A 27,265-nucleotide genomic window follows, 5' to 3' on the forward strand; every position below is an offset into this window, starting at 1 on the left:
TCACAAATTATGGTTCTCTCTCTTTTAACTTTGGCCCTGAATTAGTCTTCCAACCTGGAAGAAGAATCATACGATTGACATATAGGTTTGTCAACTTCACAGTTCAGTTCATGAAAGTCCTGACATTCACCCAGCAGTTGGCATCAAGAACTGTATCATCTTTATGATGAACCACCTTGAATGAAGAACAGAAGAAAATAAAGCTGCATTAAAGTGAGTTTTATGGAAAGGTTGTCAAAAATCTCATGGACATATACTTATTTTATTGACATTTCTGTATCTCCATTCATGCCCTAAATAAAAAAAATTAATCCTTTTAATCTTGAAAAAAAAGCTATAATCAGGTAACAAAACAGGTCACACAGCATGATTTGATTTTTAAAAAACATATATAGAGTTGGGCACACCAAGGTGACAATTGTATTTATCAATCAGTGATAGTTATAGATTTTTAAATTTTTTCTTTTCTTTGATTATCAGTGTTTTCTAATGTTCTACCATGTGTATGCATTGCTCTTGTAATAAAAAGCAAAACATAATATTCTGAATCCTGCTTCTTTCTCTGTCTCACAGTCTTTTACAGCTTCTCTGCCTGCAAAATAATTCACAATACTATACTTCTAATCGTTTTATGGATAAAACGGAGAAAAGCCATTCATAGTTCCCTAGCAAATCTCCCAAGCAAAACACTTTTTTTCCATTAAACTCTATCCCACTCTTTAAAAACTCCCTTATAGAGGTGCCCTTAGGTTACTATCCTTAATTGTGACAGTTTCTCATAAAGCAGCAGCGCCTGCCATAAAAAAGGGTTGCAGGTCTCAGAGCTCAGATTCACCTGATTTTCCTAAAACCATTGTGAAGGTTTTCACACTGAGTCTCCTTAACAGCTCAAAGAAGGCAGAAAAGGAGAGTTGACTGCATGCATTCGAATCCTACTCTAGGCTGAGTCATGACTCTGCTACTCTCCAGCTGTGTGACCTTGAGTCCTTAACTCAATCTCAAATACCCTCAGCTGTCTCATAGGCAAAATGAGTGCACAGTGCTGTTAGGACTAAACGAGATCCTACTTGTAAAGGGGCAGAGTTCAGTGCCTGAAAAACAATAATTGCTTATTAGAGCATTTGATGGCTCAATAAATTTAACTATAATTAATTCTAAAATAAAAATTAGGCCCCTTCCCAAGTAACTTGAGAAACTTAGCTTTGTCAGTCCAATACAAAATCCCACCCCATCCTCATCGGCTTTCCCCTATTTCTGAGAGAAATAAATAAACTTGAATAATATTTTAGGCAATTTTTCTGCTTTGATTTTATTATATCAGAACTCTACCTACACAATTTCTCAATTTGAAAATGTTTTAAATGCTCAAATGAGCAATTTCTATTGCTTGATAAAAAGATTAATATTTCTCAGAAGTGGAATTAGTAACTAATCAATCTAACTATACAAATACCAAATTTTTTAGCTGGAAAGAAATTTAGAAGTAGCCATGTCGTTTCTGTTCAGACAGATGCCTGTAAATGTAGACTCATGGTTATATAATCAAAAAACTAGCTTTTAAGTTCCTAACACTGAAACAAAAAGAAACACTGTTAAATGTAATATTCAAAGGGGAGGGCATAGGATCTACTAATACATACGTTTAGTCTTTATTAAGTTAATTATCAAACTATTTTGGTAGCAACTCGCTGGGGTGGTCCACTATAAAATGAGAGTGGAGGGATATTGAGAGGACCATCCCATTACCTTAAATATTTCATTGATTTACTTATTAATTTGCTGTTCTCATAGAGTAAATGATTTTTAGTGGTTACTAAATCAATGTACTAGCAATGTAGTACAGAGCAATGTACTAGCTCTGCTATGTGAATAGGGAAAGTACTTAGCACACCTTTCAATGTGGTTTATAATAACGTCTACTGCATAGGGGCCAGCCTGGTGGCGCAGTGGTTAAGTGCACATGTGCGCTTCGGCAGCCGTGGTTTGCTGGTTCGGATCCTGGGTGCAGGCATGGCAACGCTTGGCAAGCCATGCTGTGGTAGGCATCCCACATATAAAAAAGTAGAGGAAGATGGGCTGAGGGCCAGTCTTCCTCAGCGAAAAGAGGAGGATTGGCAGCAGTTAGCTCAGGGCTAATCTTCCTCAAAAAAAAAAAAAAAAAAATCTACTGCATAAAGACATTATGAGAATTAGGTGAGAAAATAAATAAATCATTTAGCAGAATCTGAATATAATAAGCGTTTATTAAATGTTATGCAATATTATTATCATTATTTTTCATTACTGAGAAAATATAAGCAATGGAGAAGTTAACTTCTCAAAGTTTCTTTAAAGAAGACTATGTCAGAGTAGATTAAGTTGCCATGAAAATAGCTATTTATCCTGGTCTATTTTCAAAGTTCATTCCTTGACAAATTAATTCCTCTTGCAACTCCCTTGGCCGGCTTAGGGGAACACCTCCTCAACTCTCCTACTTCAATTACACCCCGATGGGAATTATGTTCACCTGTTTGAAAGCAGCCCCTCACAACGGGTGATTAGGAATTTTTTTTTTCTTTTTAAGCATAAAAGTACATGCTAAAATGCTAAAACACCAAGATTAAGTATATGTTAATATTTTGCTTTCTTTACCTCAATTCTCTCACTTTGTTTTCTAAAAAATGAAGTGTCACACACACACACCTATATCCTCAACCTGCCATCTTCCTCCCCAGCAGAAACCACTATGCTAATGCTGGCGTGTGTTATATTCATGATGTTTTTGTACTTTTATTACGTATGTAGCATCCATGAATAGTACTATTTTAAAATTTTACATAAATGCATTATACTTTAAGTAGCCTTTGCTTAAAGTATACTTATGTTTTTACTCAGCATTGCATTTTTTAAATTAACCCTGTCTACTCATGTAGATCTGGACCATTCATTATAAATCTGCATACTAATTGTTTGAATAAACCATGGTTTACATATTTATTCACTAAGTGGATTCTTTCCCTTGTTACAAACTTGCTCAGAGAATCTCCCTGTGCACGAAGCCTGGGTTTCCCTAGGACAGAGAAGTGGAATGGTGGATTGGTAGGGTATGCGTCTTCAACTCTACAAGGTATTCCCAAATTCCTCTTCAAAGTCGTCAAACCAATTTACACTCCAACCAACATGTATGTGATTTCACCTTCCTCCACATCTTCACCAATGCGTGGTATCACTATATATATTGAATTTTTCCAGTTTTTGATCGATACATATTTTCACACATGCCTGAATTATTTCCCAATGCAAGAATTTGCCAGGAATCTCATAATATCATATTCTGGAAAAAGTCTTTGTAATACAGAAATCCTTCAATCATTCATGAGGGATATTTTCTTAAATAAAAAGACAAACAAAATCAAGGAGTGAAGGGAATAAATCGACATCTGAAAGTAGAAACATGAATGAAAAAGCATGGTCTTCTTATGAGGCAGCCAGAGGTAAACCAATACAAAAGAAATCTTACAGTTCAGCTCCTGCTCTGAAGTGTAGGATCAAGTGGATTGTACTCATTCTTTAAGAAACCACAAAAGCTGTAATTTCCTCTTGGTGTCTTTCAGAAGCATGGTAGAAAAATACAAAGCCTTCATAGAAATGAATAAATATTTCCTGTTGAGATCTCATATTTCATTCAGCTAGCAAATCAAGATTAGTTCAAAAATTTATACGTCAGTTGAGGATAAATTAATGAGCTCTGTGCACTAGGTTGCTTTCATATAAAAGGAACTGAGTCCAAATCTTTCATGTTACAAATGTGCTTGCTACTGAGTCTTCATAAAAATAAAAACCACAGTGGTTCAAGAATATGAATGCTAATATTATTTTATACAAAGGAATATTAAACACAATAATAAACTATTACACATTCTTGCACACCAATAATGTACTCGTCTCCAGATAAAATTATAAAAAATAAGCCTTGCCTTGATAAATGTAATTTTTAAGATTAAAAATTTTTTTTTGTTGCTTCTATTTTTATTTATTTTTATTATTCTATTCTCGTTTATACTTTCTACCATTGAAAAATGATAATAGTCAGCTGTGTAAACTGTATCTTTATCTGGTCTAATTATTGCGATGTAATCTAGGCAACCTTACCATAAAAAACATGAAAACTTCTAGATATAATGTCTATACAGATAGATAGAAACATAAAGCTGACGCCTGGTACTGGTACATTACATTCTAAGGCAGCCATGAAGCTGCTTTAATCTTGATCTCAATAGGACTCTGTGTGGAATATTGAAAAAAATTTCCTAGAGATTAACTTCAAATTAGATAAAAATACATTGCATATCCTTTCATTTTCATAACTTGTTTCAAAGAAGGAGTAGGAAAAAGTGCTTTGATTTAAGGGCCTTTTGAAATTGACAATGCTTGATCACTTGACGTTCTATAGAGTCATTGATTCAAATAAAGTTATATTTGTCAGTGTAATCATTTACTAAGAAATTATTTTTTAAAAAGCCAAAATGTGCATATCATTAATAGCAGTGCAGTGATTTCAGGTATTCAGATTTAAAACAATGCTGCAATTATATTTTTTATAAATATTATTTATGAAAAAAAATCACACAAAATTGTGCTGTTTGTCTTAGGTAAAACTGTATAACTAGTAAAAGAAAATAGAAGCAACACCATAGATTATATTCCTGGGGGCATGCAGCTCACATAATAACTAAACAGCATGGTGCACTTTAGAGCACTATTGAGTACGTTCTGCGTTTAAAGAAAGAAAATAAGTAAATACAAAAATTTCTCATATGGTTATAATTTATTCTGAAATTATTCTATTCTCAAATGCTTTTAAAAATAGAAACGATTCATTGGTTTCCTTTCTGGAATAAAATGCCACTTGATCATGGAGTGCAATTCTTTTTATATATTGAGTTCTATTTGCTGATATTTTGTCAAGGATTTTTGCATCTATATTCATGAGGAAAATTGTCTATAGTTTTTTTGGTACTGTTTTTGTCTAATCTTGGTAGCAGGGTAATATTAGCTTAATAATGAAGAAGTCTTTCCTCTCTTGTATTTTCTAGAAGACATGGTGTAGAATTGGTATTAATTCTTCTTTAAATGGTTAGTCAAATTTTATGGTGAAAGCATCTGAACTTGGAGATTTCTTTTGGGGAAATTTTTCATTACAAATTCTTTATTTAATAGTCATAGGGCTATTCAAATTATGTATCTCATATTGGATGAGTCGTGGTGGTTTGTGTTTTTCAATGAATTGGTGCATTTCATCGAAGTTGTCAAATTTATGTGTGTAGAATGGTTTGGAGTATTCCTTTGTTATCATTTTGATGTCTGCCTGGTCTGTAGTGCTATCCCCTATTTCCTTCCTGATGTTGGTTATTTGTGTCCTCTCTCTTTCTAACTCTGACGGTCTTGCTAGAGGGCTATGAGTTTTATTGATCTCATCAAAGATCCAGCTGTTTGTTTCATTGATTTTCTTTATTGTCTTTCTATTTTCAATTTCATTGATTTCTGCTCTTATCTTTATGATTTCCTTCCTTGTGTTTGTTTTGGGTTTATTTTGCTCTTCTTTTTTCTAGTTTCTTGACATGAGAGCTTAGATTATTGATTTGAGATTTTTTCTGTTTTCCAATGTATGCATTTAGTGCTATAAATTTCAGTGGAAGGGCTTTAACTGTGTCCCACATACTTTAACATGTTGCATTTTCATTTTCATTGAGTTCAGTGCATTTTTTTCACTTCCTTTGAGACTCCCTCTGTGATTAGGGAGAGGTGTGTTGTTTAATTTCCAAGTGTTTTGAGATTTTCCTGTGCAAATTTCCCTCTTCTTATAAGGATACCAGTCATATTGGACTGAGGGTCCACTCTAATCTAGTGTAATCTCATTTTAAGTTGATCACATCTGCAAAGACCCTATTTCCAAATAAGGTTACACTCACAGGCTCCAAGAATTAGGACCTGGATATCTTTGGGGGCCATTATTCAACCAGTACAGGGACTTTGTTTTAACTCTAGAAGAAAGTATTGGGAAAAGAATTATCCTCCTTTTTAACGAATCACAAACTATCTCAGAAAACATGTAGCACCTTTCCTCACAATTGTACACAGGATTATGATGGTTGGACTTGGAGATGAAAGGCAATAAATCAATAACTGGCAAAGAACCGATTTTTAATTATAAAGCATTTTCTTCAGTTAATTTGATGATAAATATGGAAAATTCCAAATAACACACAAGTATAACTATTTTTCTTCTATAGCAAGATCAAATTGTGCAATGATATATGTACCAGAGTAATTATTGTTTTAAGTATCTCTTTCCCACTGAAGATTAAGAGCAGAGATCTTGTCCTGCACTGCCGAATCCTAGTGCCTAGACTAGTGCCTAATATACATTAGATACTCAATAAATGTGTTCAATAGATGAATAAATGAAAGCATACAATGTGATGATAGTATCTGCATGAATTCCTTTTACAAGACCAATGATGAAATCCTCAGCCAAGAATGCCTATGACAATGCTTCCATTTTCATCCTAGTCCAGATCCTCTGCTCCAATTATCTAATTGTCCACTACTAGATACCACTCAGATTCATGGTAGTCTAGCCTTTCCTGATATAAATGCTGACTTGATATGTGTGGGGTGCTCCAAATCTTTTTTATGAAAGTTCTCAAAAATTCAGTCCTAAAAATAAAAGTCTTTGTCAATTACAGAGTTGTCACTTTCTTTATTTTTCATTTTTTACATTTTCATTCTGTGAAATTTTGAAAACACAAAAATATAATGACTGAGATGGCAAACTTCCATATTCCAGCTCTTCATAGTTACTTCATCTTTTTAAAAAAAGAAATCATTCTAGATATCAGTACTTGAACTTCTCCAGTTCCAGCTTACTCTCCTACCCCCACCCCCACTCTATCACCTCATTATCATGACTTTGGGCTGTATACTCCCTGTTCTTTCTAAAAATATGTTTACATTTAAATCTTCTCTTTATTCTTTCTTACACAGTTTGAGTAGAGAAATATTTTAATTTTTAAATATGAATAGCCAACTGTCCCTACGGTATTTATTTATTCTTCACTCACTGATTTGTAACATTACACTTTTTTTAATAAAAGTTTCCACTTATATTGATGTTTCCTGAATTCTCTTGTCAACTCCATTGGCCTTTTAGTTTGTCTCTGGCCAAGAGCACACTGTTCTAATTACTACAGTTTTATAATGAGTATTGATACCTGGTAAGGTAATTCCCCCAATCTGGATCTTTGTCTTGTTTATTCTTGGATCTTTATTCTTCCATATAAATTTTGGAGCAGCTCATCAAATTTCATGGCAAAAAAAAAAAATCTAATTGATATTTTGCCTGGAAATGAATTTGTTTACAATTTAATTTAGATTTTACATCATTATGATATGGGAGTCTATGAACATAGCATCTCTCCACTTTCAGGTCTTATATGTAATGTATATAAAATATTTTTTAATGTTTTATAATTTTCTCCATAAAAATCTTTAACAGACTATAGCCATCTTATAGCTTTTGCCAGTATTAAGAATTATATTATTTTTAATGTCTTCTATATAATTATTGGAATAATATAAGCTAACGCTTATTGAGTGCTTATTAGGCCAGACACTGTTATAAGAACATTATCTATGTTAATTAATCTAATCGTCATAACAATTTCAAGAGATAAATAATATTATTAGCTCCCATTTTACAGGTGAGAAAACTGAGACAAAAAGAAACTAAGTATCTTCCCCCAAGTCACACTCTAGTAAGTGGTAGAGCTTGAATTTGAGCCCAGGATTCGTATATATATATTTAGGATTAGAAGAGAAGTATGGCGTCCTGCATTAGGTTGACAGGAAGCAGGATGCCTGGGAGAATGTCTTAAGGAGAACTGGATGCTAAGTAGCTGTGGCTATAAATGGGTCCTTTTCTTGCCCAAATACTCTGTGATAAAATCAAGTTTGATTTGCTTTTTCCCTGTTATTGGTTAAAAGTACAAACTCACATTAAATTTTTAAAAATAAAATTATAGATGCGAAGTGATAAATAGGTAAATACTTCCTTAACAGTTGTGTTGATATAAAATATTACATCATTTTGTAGCTGTCTGGCTATCTAACAAGAACTGAAGAATAAAATGATTTTTGAAAGGACAAAACATTCCTAAGTTCTGTAGGTACATACTAATGAGAAGGCACATCTTATACCAAATACGCCAATGCAGATCTTAAGGAAGTTATACAGACGACCATCAGGAACCACTAACAAGGGGGAAAAAATAATCTCTTTATGAGGCAAAAATTAATTACTGTTAATTCTGCCTTGAGTGATAGCTGGACTCAATATGCCTATCTTTTCAAGTTGATGCCTCCAAAATAAACATACATAGTTTATTATTGTCTGTTTCATGATTTTACTCAGATAAGCCTACCTGACTTATTTATGTTATATTTACCTAGTTCTATTCATTTGTAAATATATAAAAAATTATCTTCTAATCACAAAACTCTAGAGTCCTTTGTGTTCTTTTGAACCCAGCCCTCATGTTCTGAGGTTGCCAGGCTCTTCAGCCATCATTACAAATCACTAAGGCAAGGCTTGTGAACTCCTGCAGTGAACAAACCTGAGGGTGGAGATCCAATTTCCCAGCAAGGCTCTGCACAACTTAATTAAGAATCACCTCAAACCTTCACCTCAAAAATAAACAATTGCTAGGAAGTCGCACCATCTCACTTTCTTCTCATTTCTTGCAGCCTCTCAGTTTTCAAGTATTTGTATTAACGTACTTGACTTAGAATGGAATTATTCTCCAAAAGCTAAGTTATTCAAAAGAGAAAGTGGAAGTAAGTCTTTTACATAGGCTGTTTTGTTGCATGTCTTTAATGATTATCTTTAAAACAAAACGCCTTTTCTAACTGTAGCTTTATCTCTCTTAGGCAGGAGTTGATTATTGTGCACTCTTCTACAAGATTACATAACATTCACTTCCCAATTAAATTAACTTGTCCAAATATAAATAAGTTTTGGTTCCCATACATCAGATTACCAGAACATCCAATAACTCTTTATGGACCACTCTCTCCCAAGTGGTCCAAGAGTCCATGAAAGCGACTCAGGTCAAAGGGACCAGTGATATTTCAGTGGTAGACACTGTCAGTTGCTATCCCAGCAACTCCACTTCTTCCTTCTAACAGAAACTTGAGTTGTCCTCCAAGGAGCCATTTTGTTCAGAGAAGACAAGACCCATCTCCCTCTCCAGTGGATGACACCCCACTGGCCAGAGCCAGTCATGGTTGTTTTATATCTCTTGGCAAACATTTGGTTTGGCATGGGCATGTGACCCAATTCTGTCCAATGAGACACAAGGAAAAGTCTGCTGAGGGACTTTGGGAAATGTTTTCCTTTTCTTAAAAAGAGACCCAAGATAGAAAGGTTTCTTTTTTTCCTTCCTTCTGACATAATATGAGAGTGTGTGATGTCTGACACTGCTGCAGTTATCAAGCAACCATGAGGTAATCTGCTGTCACGCAGGGAATGGAAGAGTAGAAAGATGGTGAGAGTCTAGGTTTCTGATGATTTTGTTGAGTCACTAAATTAACCAACTCTAGAATAGTCCTACCTTACAGGTTTCTGATTATATGAGAGAATCAGCTAAGGAATGTATTAGTTAAAAGTAACAGAAACACCAATGTACAGAGGTTTAAAAAAATAAATTTTAATTTTTCTCTTTCAATATGAAGTCCAGAGGTAGGTACAGAGTGGGCTTGGAATATGACTGCCATAGGGTAATGTAAGAGGGGCTTATCTTCCAAGTGTTTAACAATATCGAAACAAAAATACAGGTTTATAATAGTAAACGGTGAAGGGATGTGAATTAGCCAGACCACAAAGTTTGGTCTAGAATGATAACTTGGGCTTTGTTTAAAGTTGTATTTACTTTGGTTCACTGCTAAACGGCCCAAAAAGCAATGCAAAAGATAAATATGAGTTCAAGGAGCAAACAAGTCAACACTGCTCCCTAGTATGATCCAGTTTCTCACAGAAGGACACCCAGAGTTATTTATACTCTAACAGAGTGAGGGATCCATCACATCAGAGGAAGACAGAATTGTGAGTTTCTGGCTTCTTATACTGTTAAGCTAAGGAGGAGCAGCGCAGGCAGCAAGAATCTACTCTGTTACCATAAAAGAAAAGAAAGTTCTACCAAGAACAAAAATCTTGCTAGACCTAATTCTGTGACCATTCCATGGCTGATATAGGATTTTAGAACTATATTGATAAACGACAGGACTAGATATGAAGAAGTAGATATAAAACAAGAAGGTAGATACAAAAACACCAGGTCCTTGGAACAAGATTCCTGAGTTGAGAAGGCTTAAGAACCAAGTCAGGGCTGTGCTGGATTTTGCTATGCTCTATTATAGAATAATCTCCAATGGATATAAAGCCCTCAACATTGAGGAGAAAAAAGGGCCATGCCACAGAGATTTTAAATCCATTAAACTTAGTTACTCAATATTTTTCCTATATTAAAATGAAAAGAAGCAATATGCAAGGAAATAAGTCAAGCTCCTAGCAGAGTTAATTAACCAAATGCTCCAGGGAACTCAGCAACGAGTGAAAGGAAACTCTAAACAGCAGTTACTGCCATAAAATCCACAAATTTAATACCCAACGAGGGGGTGCTACGGAGGATTTTAAAACAGTTGAATGTGCGCCTCATAGTATTTGAAAGCAAAAGAACACACTGATAGCATCAAGTGGCAGCTGACAGTAAAGGGACACTAAAAAAAATAATTGGTATTAAAAAGAGTCTGGAGTCATTTGGTGTAGGAGAGCCAGTTCTCACAGTGTGATCTCTGGATCACCTAGCATCTTAGCATCATCTAGCAACTTAGAATGCAAATTCTCGGCTTCTGGGGTGGAGGCCAGCAATCTAGCAAGTGTTCTCACAAGTGCTCCAGGTGATTCTAAGGCATGCTGAAGTCTGAGAAACACTGAGGTGGAGACAAGGAGTCCTAGCCACCAGACAGTGTGGTGAGGTGACCAAGTGCACCAGCTCTGACATCACACAGACCTGAGTTTGCATCTCAAATCTTCTACTACCAGCTGCATGAAATTGGGCAAGTACTTAAATCTTGTAAGCCTATTTATAAGTTTACCTATCTTAGAGGTTCATTGTAGAGATTACCAATAACATTCATGAAACCTGCTTAATAAACAATATTAGCTATTATTTCATCATCAACATCTTCATAGCACTGTCTTAAGGCATGACTATGTTATTTCTGTGTACGAAGGCACTGAGTATTCAATGTTCAACATATTTCATAAAATAAAACAAGAAGGTGGGTACCATTTTATATCAAAATTTGTATACGAATGATTAAACTAATAACAACTCTTCTGTGACTCAATGTATTTGGCATTGTTCTAAATGCTTTACATACATTAACTCATTTAATCCCATTTAATCCTCACAAGAACTCTATAAGGTAGATTCTATTATTACCCCCACTTTACAGTTGAGGAAACTGAAGCAAGAGAGATTAAGTACAGTGCCCAAAGTTACAAAGCTAGATACAGTAGAGTCAGGACTTAAACACAAACTATCTGCCTCGGTCTGCGTGCTTAACCACTACGCTATACCATTTCTCAAAGTTAAAAACAAATTTTGATGTTTAAGGCAGAAGTTTCAGCTGTCTAGAAAAATACACTTACATGGAAGAGCCCATTCTCCAAAGGATCTGTAAAACAAAAGATCTTATCCTTATTTCTGCCACCTGCTCTATAAGCGTCTCTTCTGTATGCATTAAAGTCACCCAACTGAATCCACAGACAAACTAGTAGCCTGAAGAGTGGGATAGCTGCTCTCTCTAAAATGATAGGAGGAAACACAGGCAGGAAGAGCTAGTGAGAAATGCAAACAGTGGGAAAATTCATTGAGTTTCTCAGCTTCTAAAGTTCTCAGTACAAGGGTGTTCCAGGATAACAGAAGAAACTCTTACCCTCCGGCTGCAACAGTATCTCTGCTGTGTCTGAGTCAGGTGCTCAGATAGTTGAATGTACCATGAGGAAATAAGAGAACAGGACTCTAGGGGAACAGGCTGCATTGCTCCGAATTGCACTCCATATGCCTGAGCAAGTTGCCTGGATGCCTATGTCTGGATGGGAGGAAGGTTCCTTGACTCCGCTTGACAGATTTTATTGGGTATTTGTCAGGGCTTTCAAAACTTCTCAGTGCTCAAAACAAGAGAGTTCAGACTCCAAAGTTGCAACAAAAGGAAGCAGTCTTTTGGACAGAAAGCTGCAAGACAGATCAATTTTAGGCTTAGCTCGTTCAATCTCTGGCTTTTGAATGCCTACCAAATTCTTTAGGCTTCTTCAAATTGACCAATTCAAATAATTCACTCATTGTTTCAACAATCTCAATTGTCAGTAGTTCCAAGACATACTGTGTTATGACGAAAAACAAAAACAAAAACAAAAACAAAAACAAAAACCTCCCTATTTACTTCCCAATGCAGTCTAAAATGAAATTGAGAGAACATGAGATTAGCTTTCCTTATTATTTTGGATGAAATATTCATTGGACCAGGTTTTTGGCAGAATGGAAATTTCAATAAGCATGCTATTCCTCTCATCACCTCTCACTGAAAATGGCATCTCATTTCTCACACACACATTCCCTGAACAACCTATCTAATAAGCTATAGAAAAAGACATTGAAAAGAACATACCTCTGTTTTACTCTATAAATGTTTCTACTATCTAATCTACAGAGAAAAACTAGGAGCAACAAGATTTCTTGTAGGTCAGAGGAAAATGTTTCCTTTCACCATGACTTTTCATTTATGACAATATTAAGAATTTTTCTACAATGAGAAAATTTTCCATAGCTTTATATCCAACTTATCTGCAAAGAATTGCTAAAAGTGAAAGTACTGTGAGCTTTTACTAGATGCATAATAATATTAAAGAATTAATGTTCATTCATAATAGTGTTTTTGTTAAGTTTAGCGACTTTGATCTCAGGCAGGAACTAAGCTTCCTACATAACAGAAGAGGAGTATGTAAGGTCTAGAGTATAAATTACCTCAATGTCTTTTCTAACAAAGGTAAATTATTCAGCAGAAAAAGCTTTTTTAAATGTCATAAATTTAAAAAGAAACATCCTTTTATTTTGCATTTTATATAATACCTTTCAGTAACCCCCAAAACTCTCAATGAAGCACATTTCAGGTAGTTTTTACAGTTGTGTTCTGGGAATTGAAGAGATGGGGGAGTAATGGGAATTGTGGGTCCTCCTCTTAACCCCTTAATACTCTGTTAAAGCCAGTGTAGACAGGCCTAGACCAGAGAGATGTAACAGGTAGGTACCAGAGGCAGAGCTGAGAGTAGGCAAGTAGACAAGTAAGGAGTAGACCTGGAAAAAAAGAAAAAGAAACAAAACTTCTTTTCCAAATATGCAGAGTAGAATTACACTGTATGACTTATTAAAATTGTAAAACTAGTCTCCCCACCAGATACTACTAATACAAAAGGATAAATAGTAACCTTACAGTGGAGCAACCTGGCAGTTGCCACCAAGTGATCAAAGTTAACATCATCAGTAACAGGGTATCCACATCATGTGCCTCCTGATAGATGAACTAAGAAGAACACATCAGTCCTGTAGCATTCCTGCCAAAACCACAAGGAGACGTTAGACAAGCTCACACTGAGGGATATTCTATAAAACAACTAGCCTGTACTCTTCAAAAATGTCAATGTCATGAAATACAAAGAAAGACTGGAAAACTGGTTCAGATTTAAGGACACTAAAGGGACATGACAATTGAATGTAACACACGGTCTGGAGAACACTGTTGGGACAAATGATAAAATCTGAATAAGGTCTGTAGATTAGATACTAGTACCATTTTAATCTAAATTCCTGATTTTAATCATTCTATTGTGGTTATGTTAAACAATGCACCTGTTTTAAGAAAATACACACTGAATTATTTAGGAGTAAGTGGTATCATGTCAGCAAGTTACTCTAAAACTATTCAGAAAAAACAACAAAGAGAAAGAGAGAGAAGGATAAAATAAATATAGTAAAGTGTTCTTTGTTATATTCTAACAACTTTTTTGTTATATTCCAGCAACTTTCTGTACATCTGAAATATGTCAAAATTATTTTTAAAATTTATACTGTAAAACATTAAGGTAAATAGGATGTTTCCATAGTCCAAGGGGAAAGGAAGAAAAAACAGCTTAAGCCCTTCACAGGGAGTCTCTTTGAGGGCATACTCTAGTTTCTGTCTTGCTGCCCATTCTTCCTTTTCCCCCTAAATGCTTAAACCTTCAGTGCCAACTTCCATTTCTATCTAAGGAAAGCCTCATCCTTTCAAAACCAGTGCAATACACTGGACGCAGTAACCTATTTCCCAAAGACTGAATAACTCAGTACAGAATGAAATAAACAGAGGGAGGGTTGTAGAGGGATGAATAGTAGTACTTTAAGGACCTGCCTGGTATGACATCCTGCTGTTGGTGTGAGGCAACAACATGCCTCCAAATTCTTCCTGCTCAATTAAAAAGTAACAGTTGTATCAAACTTGCACACCTCTCTCTCTTTTTCTAACATGCTCACACACCCTAAGGACAAGGAGTGATTTTCAGAGACAACACAAAGTAGATTCATACTGAAAAAGAGATAGTTCCCTAAAAATGGAATAATCTTCACACAGTTCCTCTTTCAGCAAGGAGACAACACTTTTCATTATTAATGTGCATTCCAACCACCACTCTCATATTTATCCTCCAGTTTCCAAAATGCAGGGAGGGGCCTGCTGGTGAGTAAGAAAAATCCATCTTTTCAAACAACAGAACTGTCTGACCTTGTTTGCCAAATTATGGCCACCAAAAGACCCAGGGGAAACTATGGAATTACAGCTTTTCCATATGTTAGCCTAGATAAATATTTTAGGTTGTGGGTTCTCATAGGGGTCAGTAGGAGAGCATACCATCATCTACCCCTAAAAACTGCAGGCGAGTTGTGGGGGGAGGGGAATATGGAGGGAGGATTTGAACTGCCAAGCGCCACTTCACCTCTAGGGTGTTTGTTCAATGTTTTCTCTTCTAAGAATCCATCTGCAACTTTAACATCTACTCTCTATTTCTCCCTTTGTTTCCATTCCAACTGCTACCACTCTCATTCTGGGTCCCTTGACTGTAAGCTTAGATCTTAAAACTAAAAGCGACCAATTAGAAAAAGCCTTGGAAGATAAAATCCAATCCAATGTCATTAAAAGAACCATACACATGAGTGCTAACAGATAGGAAAAAATATGAAAAGAATTTAAAATAGAATCATACAGTAATAAATTAGTTGAAACCAATCAAATGGACCAAATGTGGACTTCTGAATATGGAGAGAAGTATTAAATAATAGATGACATGAATCTAGAGGAGTAAGGCCCATTGACAGCCAAAGATGTAAGAAAAATGTCAAGGGTATCCTTAGTTCTAGAGCTCAAGCGTCCCAGATGACATCTCTGATTAATCGTCAACTCAGCCAATTGAAAGTGTAACCTCTAAAGGGGCTTGGAACGCTAACCCTAAAATTGTCTGGATAACATAATTGTTTCCAAGAGAAGTAGTAGCTTTAAACCTGGCAAATTAAATACATATATGATTAAATAAATCGAACCTATTGTACTAATATTCTTTAGTAAGGTTTAGAAATAACAAATGTATTTAAGAGAATTTGACCTATTACAAAAATATTTCATCCTTGTGATTCCAAATTAAATTGATGAGACAGTATAATTGATTTATATCAAAGATTTTATGTTGAAATCCATCAATATTAGAAAATTTAAGAAAACCTAAGACTTGCTTTTATAAGTTAAATTTATCTTATAATGGTTACTTTAGTACTTCAAAGGCTCTTTCAGATGACTAAAGGACTTAAAAGAAAACAAAATTTATCAGCTTCCTAAGTGCAGTTTAAGATGTTTAAGGGGGTTTTAGTTTATGAATGGAATTAAACATTAATCAACCACCTCCTTAAAAGCAATTCTTAAAATTTTCTAGATTTTTAAGTAGAATAAAATGATTAAGCTGAATTTCAAAGCTTAAGAAAGACCTATGTTTTTAACATACAAATTTAATAAATTGAAAATTCATTTTTTTTTTGGCTTACAACAACAAAGGTTTATTAGTCATTCACTGCACATGTTGGCTACAGCTCTGTTCTGAGATTTTTGTGTGTGTGTGATAACATCGGTTTATAACATTATGTAAATTTCAGATGGACATCATTACATTTCAGTTTCTGTGTAGACTATATCATGTTTACCACCCAAAGACTAATTACCATCTATCACTGTATACATGTGCCCTATAACCCCTTTTGCCCTCTTCCCTCCCCGCTTTCCCTCTGGTAACCACCAATCTAATCTCTGTACCTATATGTTTGTTGTTGTTTTCATCTTCTACTTATGAATGAGATCGTATGCTATTTGACTTTCTCTGACTTATTTCACTTAGCATAATACCCTCAAGTTCCATCCATGCTGTTGCAAGTGGCAAGATTTCATCTTTTTTTACAGCTGAGTAGTTGAATATTAATTTTTAAAAATAAAGTTTGCTTTGGATAATCCTTTTGGGATCCAAAAGCCATTCTCAGCAACACAGGAAACTCCCATTGACAAGATGGCCACAGTAGCTTCCTAACGTGGTATGGACTTTTTCACTCATAGTGTAGTCTGTGCACTGTGATGTTCCCAAATGCTATTCCCAAAACACTATTATGCAACATCTCTCTTCAAAAATCTCTAGTTCTTTTATTTTTTTCACTTTTCTGATTTAAACAGAGAGAAAACTGAAATAGAAGATCTTTCTACGTTTTTGCTTCATCCCTTGCTTTGTGAGTCTCTTATTTACCCCTAAGATTGTACTTGTTTTTAACTAGAAAGTCACCTTAATAACTGACTACCTCATTAAATTAATTTCTCCCTCTGTTTTCTACTGTACACAATTCAATATTCTATTCAATAAGTATTTAACAAACTCTTTGCTAAGCCCCAGCAGTTTAAAACCTGTTTCATCAAACCTGTTTCTAAGATGAAGAAAATTCTTTTTCTTATAAATATTTAACAACACAATTTGAACAAAACATAGTTTTGTTACTATGTCCATGAAGAACTCCAGCATTTTCATAATGCAACCTTGAGAATGATTCCGAGATTTATGGAAAAGTATGGTCAAGAACACTGGCTGCCTACCCTTAACTCCATTCTCTGTTTCCCCGTTGGTATCAGAACTTCAAATTTTATCTAGGTACATTGCTGGCTAAACAAAAAACTAAACTTACCAGCCTCCTTTTCAGCTAGGTATGGCTATGTGTCTAAGTTCTAGCCAATAAGATACAAGCATAACTTTTAGGTGAAACTTCAGGAATGGATGCTTAAAGAGATCTGACTCAGCATGCTGGGGTCCCTTTTTATCCTATTCCTTTCCCCATCTTCCAATGTGGATATTATGGCTGGCACACCAGAAGCCAGCTAGGACCATGAGCTGACCTTGAGGATGGAAGCCATATGTTAGCATGGCAGAGCAGAAAGGGAAGACCTGGATTTCTGATGACAGTACAGAGCCTATCTTCAGACTTCCTTTATATGGCAGAGGAAGAAACTTTTACCTTGTTTAAACCACTGTTATTTGGGGGTTTTCCATTAAATGCAGTTAAACCTTATTCTAAATGACATAGAGAGGCATATTTGTTTTAACATTTTAATAAATATTACTAATAGCATTCTTGCAACAAGTCTCTTGAAACCAACAAATAGAATCCTGCATTAAAATTACATACCTAACATGTATGCCATTTGTCATACAATGATAGATTAAGTGAACTTGTGTTATTAGACTATACAAAGAAAAGCATTATTGAGGAAAATGCCTCTAGTACCTAAAATCATTTAATTTTATGCCACTCAGCAAAACAACATGGTGGGAGCGATAAAAGATAATAATAGTAGCTAAAATTTGTATAGGATATTGCAGTAAGTGACCTCACATACTCCTCACAACATTCCTATAAAATAGGCATTATAACTATTGCCCATTTTATAGATGAATAAATTGAGGCACAGAGAAGTTAAGTAAGTTGGCCAAAGTTTACCACCGGTTAAGTGGTAGAACCTGGATCTGAATCCAGTAGTTTGATTGCAGAGCCTGCATGTTAACCCACTAAGCTAATCTGAAGTTCAGAAAGGTTTTTTAATGACATTCTCAAGGTCAAACCACTAGAAAGGGCCAGAATCGAGACACAAACCAGGTCTTCTGATTCCACTTCTTTTCATTAAATCAGCATTGATGCCAATGAAGTTTTTAGATTAATCATACATTTTTTCAGACTGAAAGCTCTAGTAGCATTAAAAGATAAATAAAGCACTTTCAATAATTAAGCATATGCTCAAATATAACATAAATTTAGCATCTTTCAAAGGAAGTAACAAAGGTAACCTCCCTTCTCTCAATGTCAGAATTTCTGATTCAATAAGAAATTGACCCAACATCTAAAAAGTTCAAATATAGACACATCTATATCTATACTTATATCTATAAACTACACAGAGAAGATTATCTGTGGTTTTTTCCCAGATACACAGACTACTGTCCTTTACTCTCCAGAGTGCTAAAAATATTGCTAAAAATGTCTCGTATTACATACAAGCTTAATTTTTTAATCACCATTTCCTCTGCTAATTGAACAGATCTTTGTCATCTCCGGCTTGGTCTCTTTATTTCTAACCCATGCTCCATATTCTGTTACCACTACAAGGGTCTTTTTAAAACACAATTTTATCCTGTGTCCCCGAGCCTCTAATGACTCCCTTTCACTTTGTGCATTCATTCTGTCACCTCTGCTGATTTGCATGGTCCTCCATAATTTGGTTCCCATGTACATATTCAAATTTATTTCTCAGTATTGCCCAACCTACGGGTCTCCCTTTGCCTCCCACACTGTCATTTTAGATCAAGAACAAGTCAGAAGCCAACAGGGGCCAGAACTAGGCACAAGATTAAACCAACTGGCATTGGAAACTTTGAGAGCCTATGCAGGCAACAGATGGCAGCTGCTTCAGTTGGAGGGTATATGGCTTCTGAAAGCATGGGAGGCAAGCTGGAGTCAGAATAGCATGGATCCAGGAACAGGAGGAAAGAGGTTCCAATTTTAACAGGTTGGGGTCAGTTTTTAAGAGTTCAGACCAAATAAAAAGTAGACAAGAGAAAACAGGCAGGCAAGAGGAGCTGACATTTAAAGTCGAGCACAGGCAAGCAGATCTATACAAAAGGTCCAAGGCGCTATTCTTGGGCTCTGCACTAGATCACTTCGCTCTCACCACCAATGTCTCCAGCTTCCGCAGGCCTTGAATCTACAGTCAGTTTACTTCCTTTATATCTTTTCTTTACAGTGTTTCCCACCTGGCTTCTTTTCTTTGGGGCAAATACTAAAATGCAACCCTACGTTACGTATTGATTCTCTTTCTCAATGTGGTGGATTTCCTCAGAGTTCAAAGTTGGCAAGAATCTACAGTGACAAATGATTCCTCTTTCTAGCAGATACTGTTTCTGAGATCTTTTGGGGTCAGAGGAAAAAAAAAAAACCATTGTGATTTTCCAGTAAATCTGCTAAACACTGCAGTGAATTACGAACCTGAGAAGAGGATATATCATCCAAGAGGCCCATACACGACTGGCAAATATTTCATATTTGAAAGCAAAGGGTTATTTCAATTAATCAGGAAGCCATCTTGTTTGAGCTTGGCATTCTTTCTAAATGAAAAGTCATGGAATTACAAAATTGCATTTGATAATCATATTAATTATCTAACTTACTGCTATACTGAATTTTTAATAAAAATTATGGGTTTTTTTGTCTCTTCCAATACTTTTTACTTCAATATTATCACCTTTCCTCCCTGAGATAGCACCTTATGTGACAAGGCAAGAAAAAAAGAGTGAGATTTTCTTGGGATTTTTCTTTTCATTTCCAATATTGGCTTTCTGGTCAACATCAAGGAAATATTTTATAATGAATTTGTCTTTACTGGTTATCCTTTCCATATAACAAACATCACACTCTTTTCAAGATAAAAGCCATAGCATCTAGTAGAAACAAAATGTTAAGGTACATTTGTATGTATCTTACAAATGCACACATAAACATCTTTAAAGAGTTCCAGATGTAAGGGGGAAAGCCCAGAAATACACTCCCTTTCAGCTAGGTGTGGCTATGTGTCTAAGTTCTAGCCCATAAGATTAAGGACACTTACATGAATCACAGGCATGAGAGAAGAGTATTGTAAGAATAAATACAGTGAAGTACAATCAATATATATAGCTGTAGACTATCTTTCCTTTAGAGTATGATATACAGTGGTGATTTTATACTTATTTATTTACATAATTATGTGATTAATGTAGTAAGTTCTATAAGGGCCTGGAACCTATGTGTTTTAGCTGACCACTCAATCTCCAACATCCAGCTCAGTATTTAGAAAATGGTGGGCACTCAACAAATTGTGTTGAATACATGGAGAAAACTCATCTCTAGTAACACATAACAACAATACTAAAGGGCAAGAGGAAACTTTTGGAAGTGAGGGATATGCTTATTATCTTGAAGGTGGTGATAGCTTCATAGGTATATACATATGCCCAACCTTGTAAAATTCTACGCTTTAAACATATGAAGTTTATTATGTATCAGTTATACCTCAATAAAACTGCTTTTTAAAAGGTCACAATCCATGACAATATTATGTTAAATGTATTATCCATTAAGTTTATAAAGTATTTCACAATATTTTACAGGGGATCAGCACTACTGGAATGTTATTTGTTAACTTTTAGAAAAGAAACAGCACTATTAATTATTAATTTTCACTTCTAGGCTCTGGTAGCAAGGAAATTTTTGAAGTAAAAATCATATCATTTAATTAGTCCCTTACCATCAATTTGAAATTATGTTTGAATTTAAGATCTCAACACTAGGATTGTTTTCCCTTGAATGTTCATTTACTTCTTGAGTAAAATATTCTGTAAATGTTTTTCCTAAAAGACTGTGTGTGAATTGAATGTTATTTTAAATATACTGGAGGATATTTTTTAAAAATTTCTATTGAGCATCCTTTCACATAACACAACTCCATACTTTAAAACTCTAGTTTCATTTAAATAGGAGCAGAGTATTTTCAATTATAATCAAGAAAAAAATCATTGTACTTTTTTTGTTGGAAATTCCCAATATAAGAAGAAGATAATAATGTTTAAAGACATTATAACTTTGAATTAAAACCTTGCTAAGGTGTCTGAAAAGAGAATGATCATACAGTTGTGAGAAATGAATCACAGGCATGAGAGAAGAGTATTGATTTTATCATTAAGAGTAAGAATAAATGCCTGGATTACTCAATGACAATAGATTTAGAGCTTCTAGTTGAAATCAGTTCATTTTTAAAATTTAATCACTTAATTTTGACAAAAGCCAATATGGTATTCACAAGATTTTTCTGATATCAAGTATTGCCTAGTAAATACACTCTACATTATTTCATGTAAATAACTCTGATAAAGTAAAATATTTGAGCATATATGCTTATAAACGGTATAATTTATTATCTCCTCAAACAGAATGCTACCTATTCTTCTACTAACTTCCAGTCTCCAATCTTAGGGAACCAGATCATTCACAGTACACATATTTTTCAGTTCATTCACTCATTCAACAAATATTTATTGATCCTGCACTATATGACAGACACTGTTCTTAAAGTTAGACAAATTGTAACAAGAAAGACAAATGTAGCAAGACCTATTTATCATAAAAGCCAGCCATAATGGTCTAGTGGTTAAGATTTGCAGTCAGGTTTCGTTTCCCAGTCAGGAAACGACACCACCCATCTGTCTGTTGTCATACCATGGTGGCTACTTGTGCTGTGATGCTGAAAGTTAGTCCACCTATATTTCAAATACCAGTAGGGTCATCTGTGGTGGACAGGTTTCAGCGGAGTTTCCAGACTAAGACAGACTAGAAGAAGGACCTTTTCACTTTGGAAAAAATGGGCCATGAAAACCCTATGAATAGCAGCAGAGTATTGTTTGATATAGTGCCAGAAGGTGAGAGGATGGCACAAAAATACCTGGCAGGGTTCCACTCTGCAGTACACAGGGTTGCTAGGAGTCAGAATCCACTCCATGGCACTAACAACAAAAAAGTGATCATAAACAGGTAAACAAATAAAAAAACTTCAGATAGAGATAAGTGCTGTGAGAAAAATAGAACAAGGCAATGTGGTGGTGGCTAGCATTGGGGGAAGTGAGGCAATATTAGCTGGGGTGGGCTGGGATAATCCGAGCCCAATGACCAACTGAAAGAGTAGAGGGAGATGAGTCTGAGAGGCAGGTAAGGACATCATAAAGGGTTGGGGTTTCATTCCAAGTGCCATGGGAAGCCACTGAAGAGTCTGAAGAAATGACTAAACAGATTTGACTTTTAAAATAATAATAACAATGGCTCCTGTGAGATAAATGGGTGACAAAAATAAAAGCAGGGGGATCAGTTAGGAGTCCACTGGAGGTGAGCGATGATGGTGGCCTGTACAAGAGTGGTAGAAGTGGAGATGAAGAGAAGTGGACAGAATTAAGATATATGTTAGAAACAGAGCCTAAAGATCTTGCTGGTGTATTGGAGGGGTATGCACGTAAGGGATGGCAACAGAAAGAGAGCAGTTAAGACAGGAAGACTTGGGGAAAGTGCCTTACAATCTAATGTTATAACAATACCTTAACCATACACTATCCACTGAACCAATATAACAACTATGCACCAAAGGTAATAAGCATCTTTCCTTACAATAACCAAGTAGCTTTGCAATTTGATAGAATTTTATATCTTAACCTCAGTTTTAAACTAAAAGCTGTAATTATCTAAAACTTAAGATTAATTTACCCAATTATTTTGTACTTCTGCAAAAGAATTTATAGTGGCCAGCACTGTTCAATGTCTGCATTTCACGGTAGTGTGGTCATCAAGTTTCCAGACCTCAGTCTCAATCAGGAGCAGGGTTCTCACGCATGTCTATAACCATCTTCAGGCCACAAATTCCCAAAGGACTTCTGGCTGTATAATAAGTTAGTAAATTAGTGAGCATGACACTCTCACCTACTCGACTATGAGTTCCTCCCAGGGGACAAATTATTAATCCTTAGCACCCCAACCAACAAGAAACTCAGGTAACATGACGTAAAGTGGAAACCCACCAAGGTAGGAATATCCTCTGACATCTCTTCTTGACTTTCTGGACTTGATAATTTTGTGGCTGACACCTCTGAAGATAATTTTTTTAACAGCTTTATTAAGATATAATTCATATAACACACAATTCACCCTTTTAAAGTGTAAAGATTCACAATGAGAACATTTGTTGCAGTCAAATTGGTCTTTTTGTTTCTTCCAAATATATATGCTTTTCTACCATTCCATTTACCTCAAATATTCATTAAACAATCATTGCTGAGTGCTTGCTATATGCCAAGAATCCCTATCTGGAATGATGCCTCTTTTTCATTTCTACAGCCTTAAGCCCTACTTCAAGACCTAGCCCAACTCTGTTGATCACCCCAGCTCTTGGAATCTCCCCTTCTTTCAATGTCCGTAGTTGGTGCCCCTGGTCTATTTGGCATTAGGTATCAGCCATCTTGCTACATTGCTGGTTAATTTCCACATGTGCACGAAGCGTTCCTTGTAACCTAGCATTCACCTAGCTCTGCACCTCACACTTATTATGCATTCAATGTATATTTTGTGGAGGATGATAAAAACTGGTCCTTGGAGAAGCTGTCCTTGAATAACCCTCTTCCTCTAAGTCCATCAGCAGTGTAGTCACAGGATCTGAAAGTCTTTAAATGATCTTGCTGACATCTGAACTGTACTACAGATTCTGTGACAAGGTCATGTTGCTGGAACCAGGGTTCTCTGCCAGGGGCTGGCACACTGTGCTTCTTAGAATGGAAGATGAGAAGATTTGAGAGGACTTTGAAATCCAGCAGATGCAGATTAGTGCAATACCCAACTTTCAATCAGGTTTCTGAACCAATAAAAATGTGGGTTATTTCTAGCAATCAGGAATGAGCGGTTTTTCAGAAACGAATTAATTGCAATACTCTTACCCACTATGGACAAACAGATAGAAATATCTAGGAAAGGATGCACAGTAAACTATAGACTACATCACGCATTTTTCTTCTCTATATGAAAGACCGTTGTCGTTTCCTGTATGAATGACATATGTTGTCAACTTTGTTGACAGGTTGTTAATGGGATGGACACACACACATCACAGACATATATAAAATGGATTGCTCTTTAGAAAACAGAGGTTATCTCTGGAACTCCCTTTAGTTAACTAATGGTTATTTATAAATAAGGAGAACTGAACGTCATTTGAAGGCTCATCAGGAATTACAAAGATGATTGCTTATAAATCAAATACTGTCATGCTGCTGTGCACTGATTTTGAATAAAAACTGGCTCTGGCTTTATAGAAAACTGTACCTAAAATATTAATCATAAAAGAACTGCATTTTCTCTGGTTTCTGTTCACTAACTTTTAAAGCTGAATTTTCACTATTTCCTTGTTGTACTTACCTTTTTAATTTTGCTTCAGACTCATGTTCATCAAGCCAGAGGAAGCCTACTTTATACAGGGAGGTCCCAGACCTGGAAGGAATAAAGATGGCCAGTGACAACAGTCCCAAAAAGGCTGTATGCTCCTTTCTTACTTTTAGAAGACCATACATGTAAATCATGACCATCACTGAAACAAACACATTATCCTGAGTGCTGCTCTACCCTGCCATGTTTCATGAACACTGGGAATACATTTTCTTTGTTCTAATCCCAGCCCCTGAATCAGGGCCAAGTAGAGTGGGTTCTTCATAAATATGCATTGACCGCCTGACTCAGTATTAATGTAGGACAGCGCTCTGATTAGCAAATGCTACCTGCAGGAGGCTGAGGAAATACCACAAACGGAGATAAGATGCTATTAGTAGATTTTATTATATTTTTTCCTGAGGCTTGGGAATAATCACTTATCTCTCTGGTCAAACCTCTCCACATCTCTCCCTTCAGGATCTGAAAGCAGTTCACATAAAAGGCCTCCATGTAAGGCCCTCTTCTGTTGGGTGCTGGAGGAAGAGCACACGATGAGGGAAGAAGCAAACTGCTTCTAATTTAACGTATTCCTTTCTTGCCATTTAGGCAGCTCACCAGAAACGACAGAAAACCTTATATCCTAACTTAAAGATGAAATCAGCAATAAATTAAAAATGTTTTCATGACTTCTTAGTGTGGATCTCAGTATATAAAATAAAGGGTAAGGAGGTTATGATGATCTCTTGGATATGGAACTAATTAAAATTTAATATATTTATGGATTTTATACTAGGATCCCCCTTCCCTTTTTAGGTAATACTACTACACTCAACTTCCTGCAGGTTTTACTAAAAGCAAAATCCCAAAACAAAAAAGTCCTTTTTGAACACCTGGCCCAATAGTGATTTTACTGCAATTCCAGAGCTTTGTCAGGCTGCAGAGCACGCACTAGCGGGATGCACCGGACCCAGGCGCAGGCCGACCCCAGATGCACGCAAGCACGACGGGCAGTAGGCGCACCAGCGCCCTGGAACCCCGGGCCTCAGAGCCTGTTGCTCGGGGGCCAGATAGGGAGCAAGTGCGGCTCCGCAAACGGAGGCTAGAATTCCACCCCGGCGGCAACCAAGCGGCGCCCTTCCACTGCTCAGGCGGGGACTTAACCCTCGGCGTCCCAGCCCCTTTCGCCCCTCCCCTGCGCTCTCAGATCCAACTCCACTTTCCAGACCAAGGCCGACTCCATTGTTATTAAAAGCCAGAGGGTGGCGAGAGGGGATACGCAGGGATGCAGGAGCCAGAGCACCCATTCCTCTCCGGCCAAGACTTGGGAAAGTCCGAAAGCCGTTGAGGAAGGACTGGATAAGCCCCAGTCGCGGGGCCAAGGGAGGGCGCCCGAGGGAGATGGAGGCTGGGCGCTGATCCCACCTCCCCGCGCAGAGATGGTACGGTCCGAAGCCGGGCGGGCGGAGGAGGCTCCTCCGGGTCTCTACCCGCCCGTCTCCCTCCCGCCTTCCTCGCCGCCCTGCCGCGGGAGCGAGCGCGCGCGCTCGCGACCCCTCCCCCGACGCCGGCGCCCGCGCTCCGCCCCTCGCCGATCGCTCCTCACCTCCACCGCTGCCGCCGCCTTTCTCGCCTCCTTCTGCTCCAGCCGGCGTGCGGGGGCCGCGCCCGGCCGCCGCGCTGTCCTGGGTGGGTGGCGCTGCCCGCGCGGCTGGCGGCTGAGCGCTCCCGCGAACCAGGTCTCCCGCCGGCGCGGCGCCGTGACAGGTGCAGAGTCCCGGCTGAGGACCCACCTGCGGCGGCCGCCGCGATGCCCACCATGCGGAGGACCGTGTCGGAGATCCGCTCCCGCGCGGAGGGTGAGTAGCCGCCGCAGCCCCGCGCGGGGCGCGGGCGGAGGTGGCTCGGAGCCAGCCTGGGGTCGGGCCATGCGTGTGTGAGTGTGAGTGTGTGTGTGTGTGTGTGTGTGTGCGTGCGCGCTTGCGTGTGCTGTGGAAGAGATGCCCGATCCACCACTTCCCCAGGGCAAGTCCGGCGATCGAGCGTGAACCCTGGCGGACCCTTCTCCCTGCGCCGCCTGCAGTGCGCTCGTGGACCCCTTCCCAGCTCCAGCCCCGGCATTGGTGTCCTCAGCGGGAGCCCCAAGGCTTGCTTTGCACCGCAGCGTGACCATTCGGTCCCTGTCAACGAGCGCTCTCACGCTGCCCACCTCCCTCCCCACTAGCGCGCAAACCTCCCGTCTCCACTCAGTTTCCTCACTCCGGTGACCAGATCCCCAATCCGCCGCCCATCTTTTTGCAGCTCTCCCCCCACGTCCCCCCGAAGAGTGGGTTTGCCTTTCCCTGGCTGCAAGATCCTGTGATCCCCAGCCCCTTGCCTTCCGAGCGCGAGGAGCCTTAATTGGGGTTGGGTGCTCAGCGGATACTGTGCATTACAGTCTCTGCAGTTCTGCCTCCTGCAGTGGAGTCTCACCGGCTCTGGTCTGAGGTTTCGTTGTGGTTTTTTTTTTTTTTTTTTTT

At 37.4% G+C, this 27,265-nt stretch overlaps 2 protein-coding genes across 7 annotated transcripts in view; one reads left to right on the forward strand and one right to left on the reverse strand.

Annotated features, from left to right (window-relative positions):
- Positions 1 to 27,208, reverse strand: LOC123284766 (uncharacterized). Of its 2 annotated transcripts, none has more exons than XM_070505964.1 (3): positions 26,353 to 26,994; positions 24,741 to 24,812; positions 1 to 175 (listed from the first exon to the last, which is right to left on the reverse strand). In XM_070505964.1, exons 1-3 carry the CDS (start codon positions 26,865 to 26,867, stop codon positions 127 to 129), a joined length of 636 nt encoding a protein of 211 aa, XP_070362065.1. In that variant the 5' UTR covers positions 26,868 to 26,994; the 3' UTR covers positions 1 to 126. The 2 variants fall into 2 exon arrangements, with proteins under 2 accessions (XP_070362065.1, XP_070362066.1); XM_070505965.1 differs by lacking the exon at positions 1 to 175 and adding an exon at positions 21,538 to 24,180 and having other exon boundaries at positions 26,353 to 27,208.
- ATP8A1 (ATPase phospholipid transporting 8A1) overlaps positions 26,467 to 27,265 on the forward strand; it is a 221,318-nt gene continuing 220,519 nt past the window's right edge. For 4 of the 5 annotated variants that reach the window (XM_014857150.3, XM_070505962.1, XM_014857151.3 and 1 more), the window contains exon 1: positions 26,473 to 26,605. In XM_014857150.3, coding sequence (XP_014712636.1) covers positions 26,557 to 26,605 — 49 coding nt within the window. In that variant the 5' untranslated portion in view covers positions 26,473 to 26,556. Of the gene's footprint in view, positions 26,606 to 27,265 lie in introns of all 5 variants that reach the window. The other variant, XM_070505963.1, reaches the window with a different exon arrangement.

Source organism: Equus asinus, chromosome 3, assembly GCF_041296235.1.
Source record: "Equus asinus isolate D_3611 breed Donkey chromosome 3, EquAss-T2T_v2, whole genome shotgun sequence".
NCBI lineage: Eukaryota > Metazoa > Chordata > Mammalia > Perissodactyla > Equidae > Equus > Equus asinus.

Bases quoted from the DNA above. Each gene is read 5' to 3' on its own strand.
- LOC123284766 (XM_070505964.1), bottom strand. From the start codon at position 26,867: ATGCCGGGGCTGGAGCTGGGAAGGGGTCCACGAGCGCACTGCAGGCGG. The intron at 24,813-26,352 runs GTGAGGAGCGAT...TATTCCTTCCAG, and splicing joins AGGCGGCGGCAGCGGTGGAG to GTCTGGGACCTCCCTGTATA. The intron at 176-24,740 runs GTAAGTACAACA...TCTTCATTCAAG, and splicing joins TCTGAAGCAAAATTAAAAAG to GTGGTTCATCATAAAGATGA.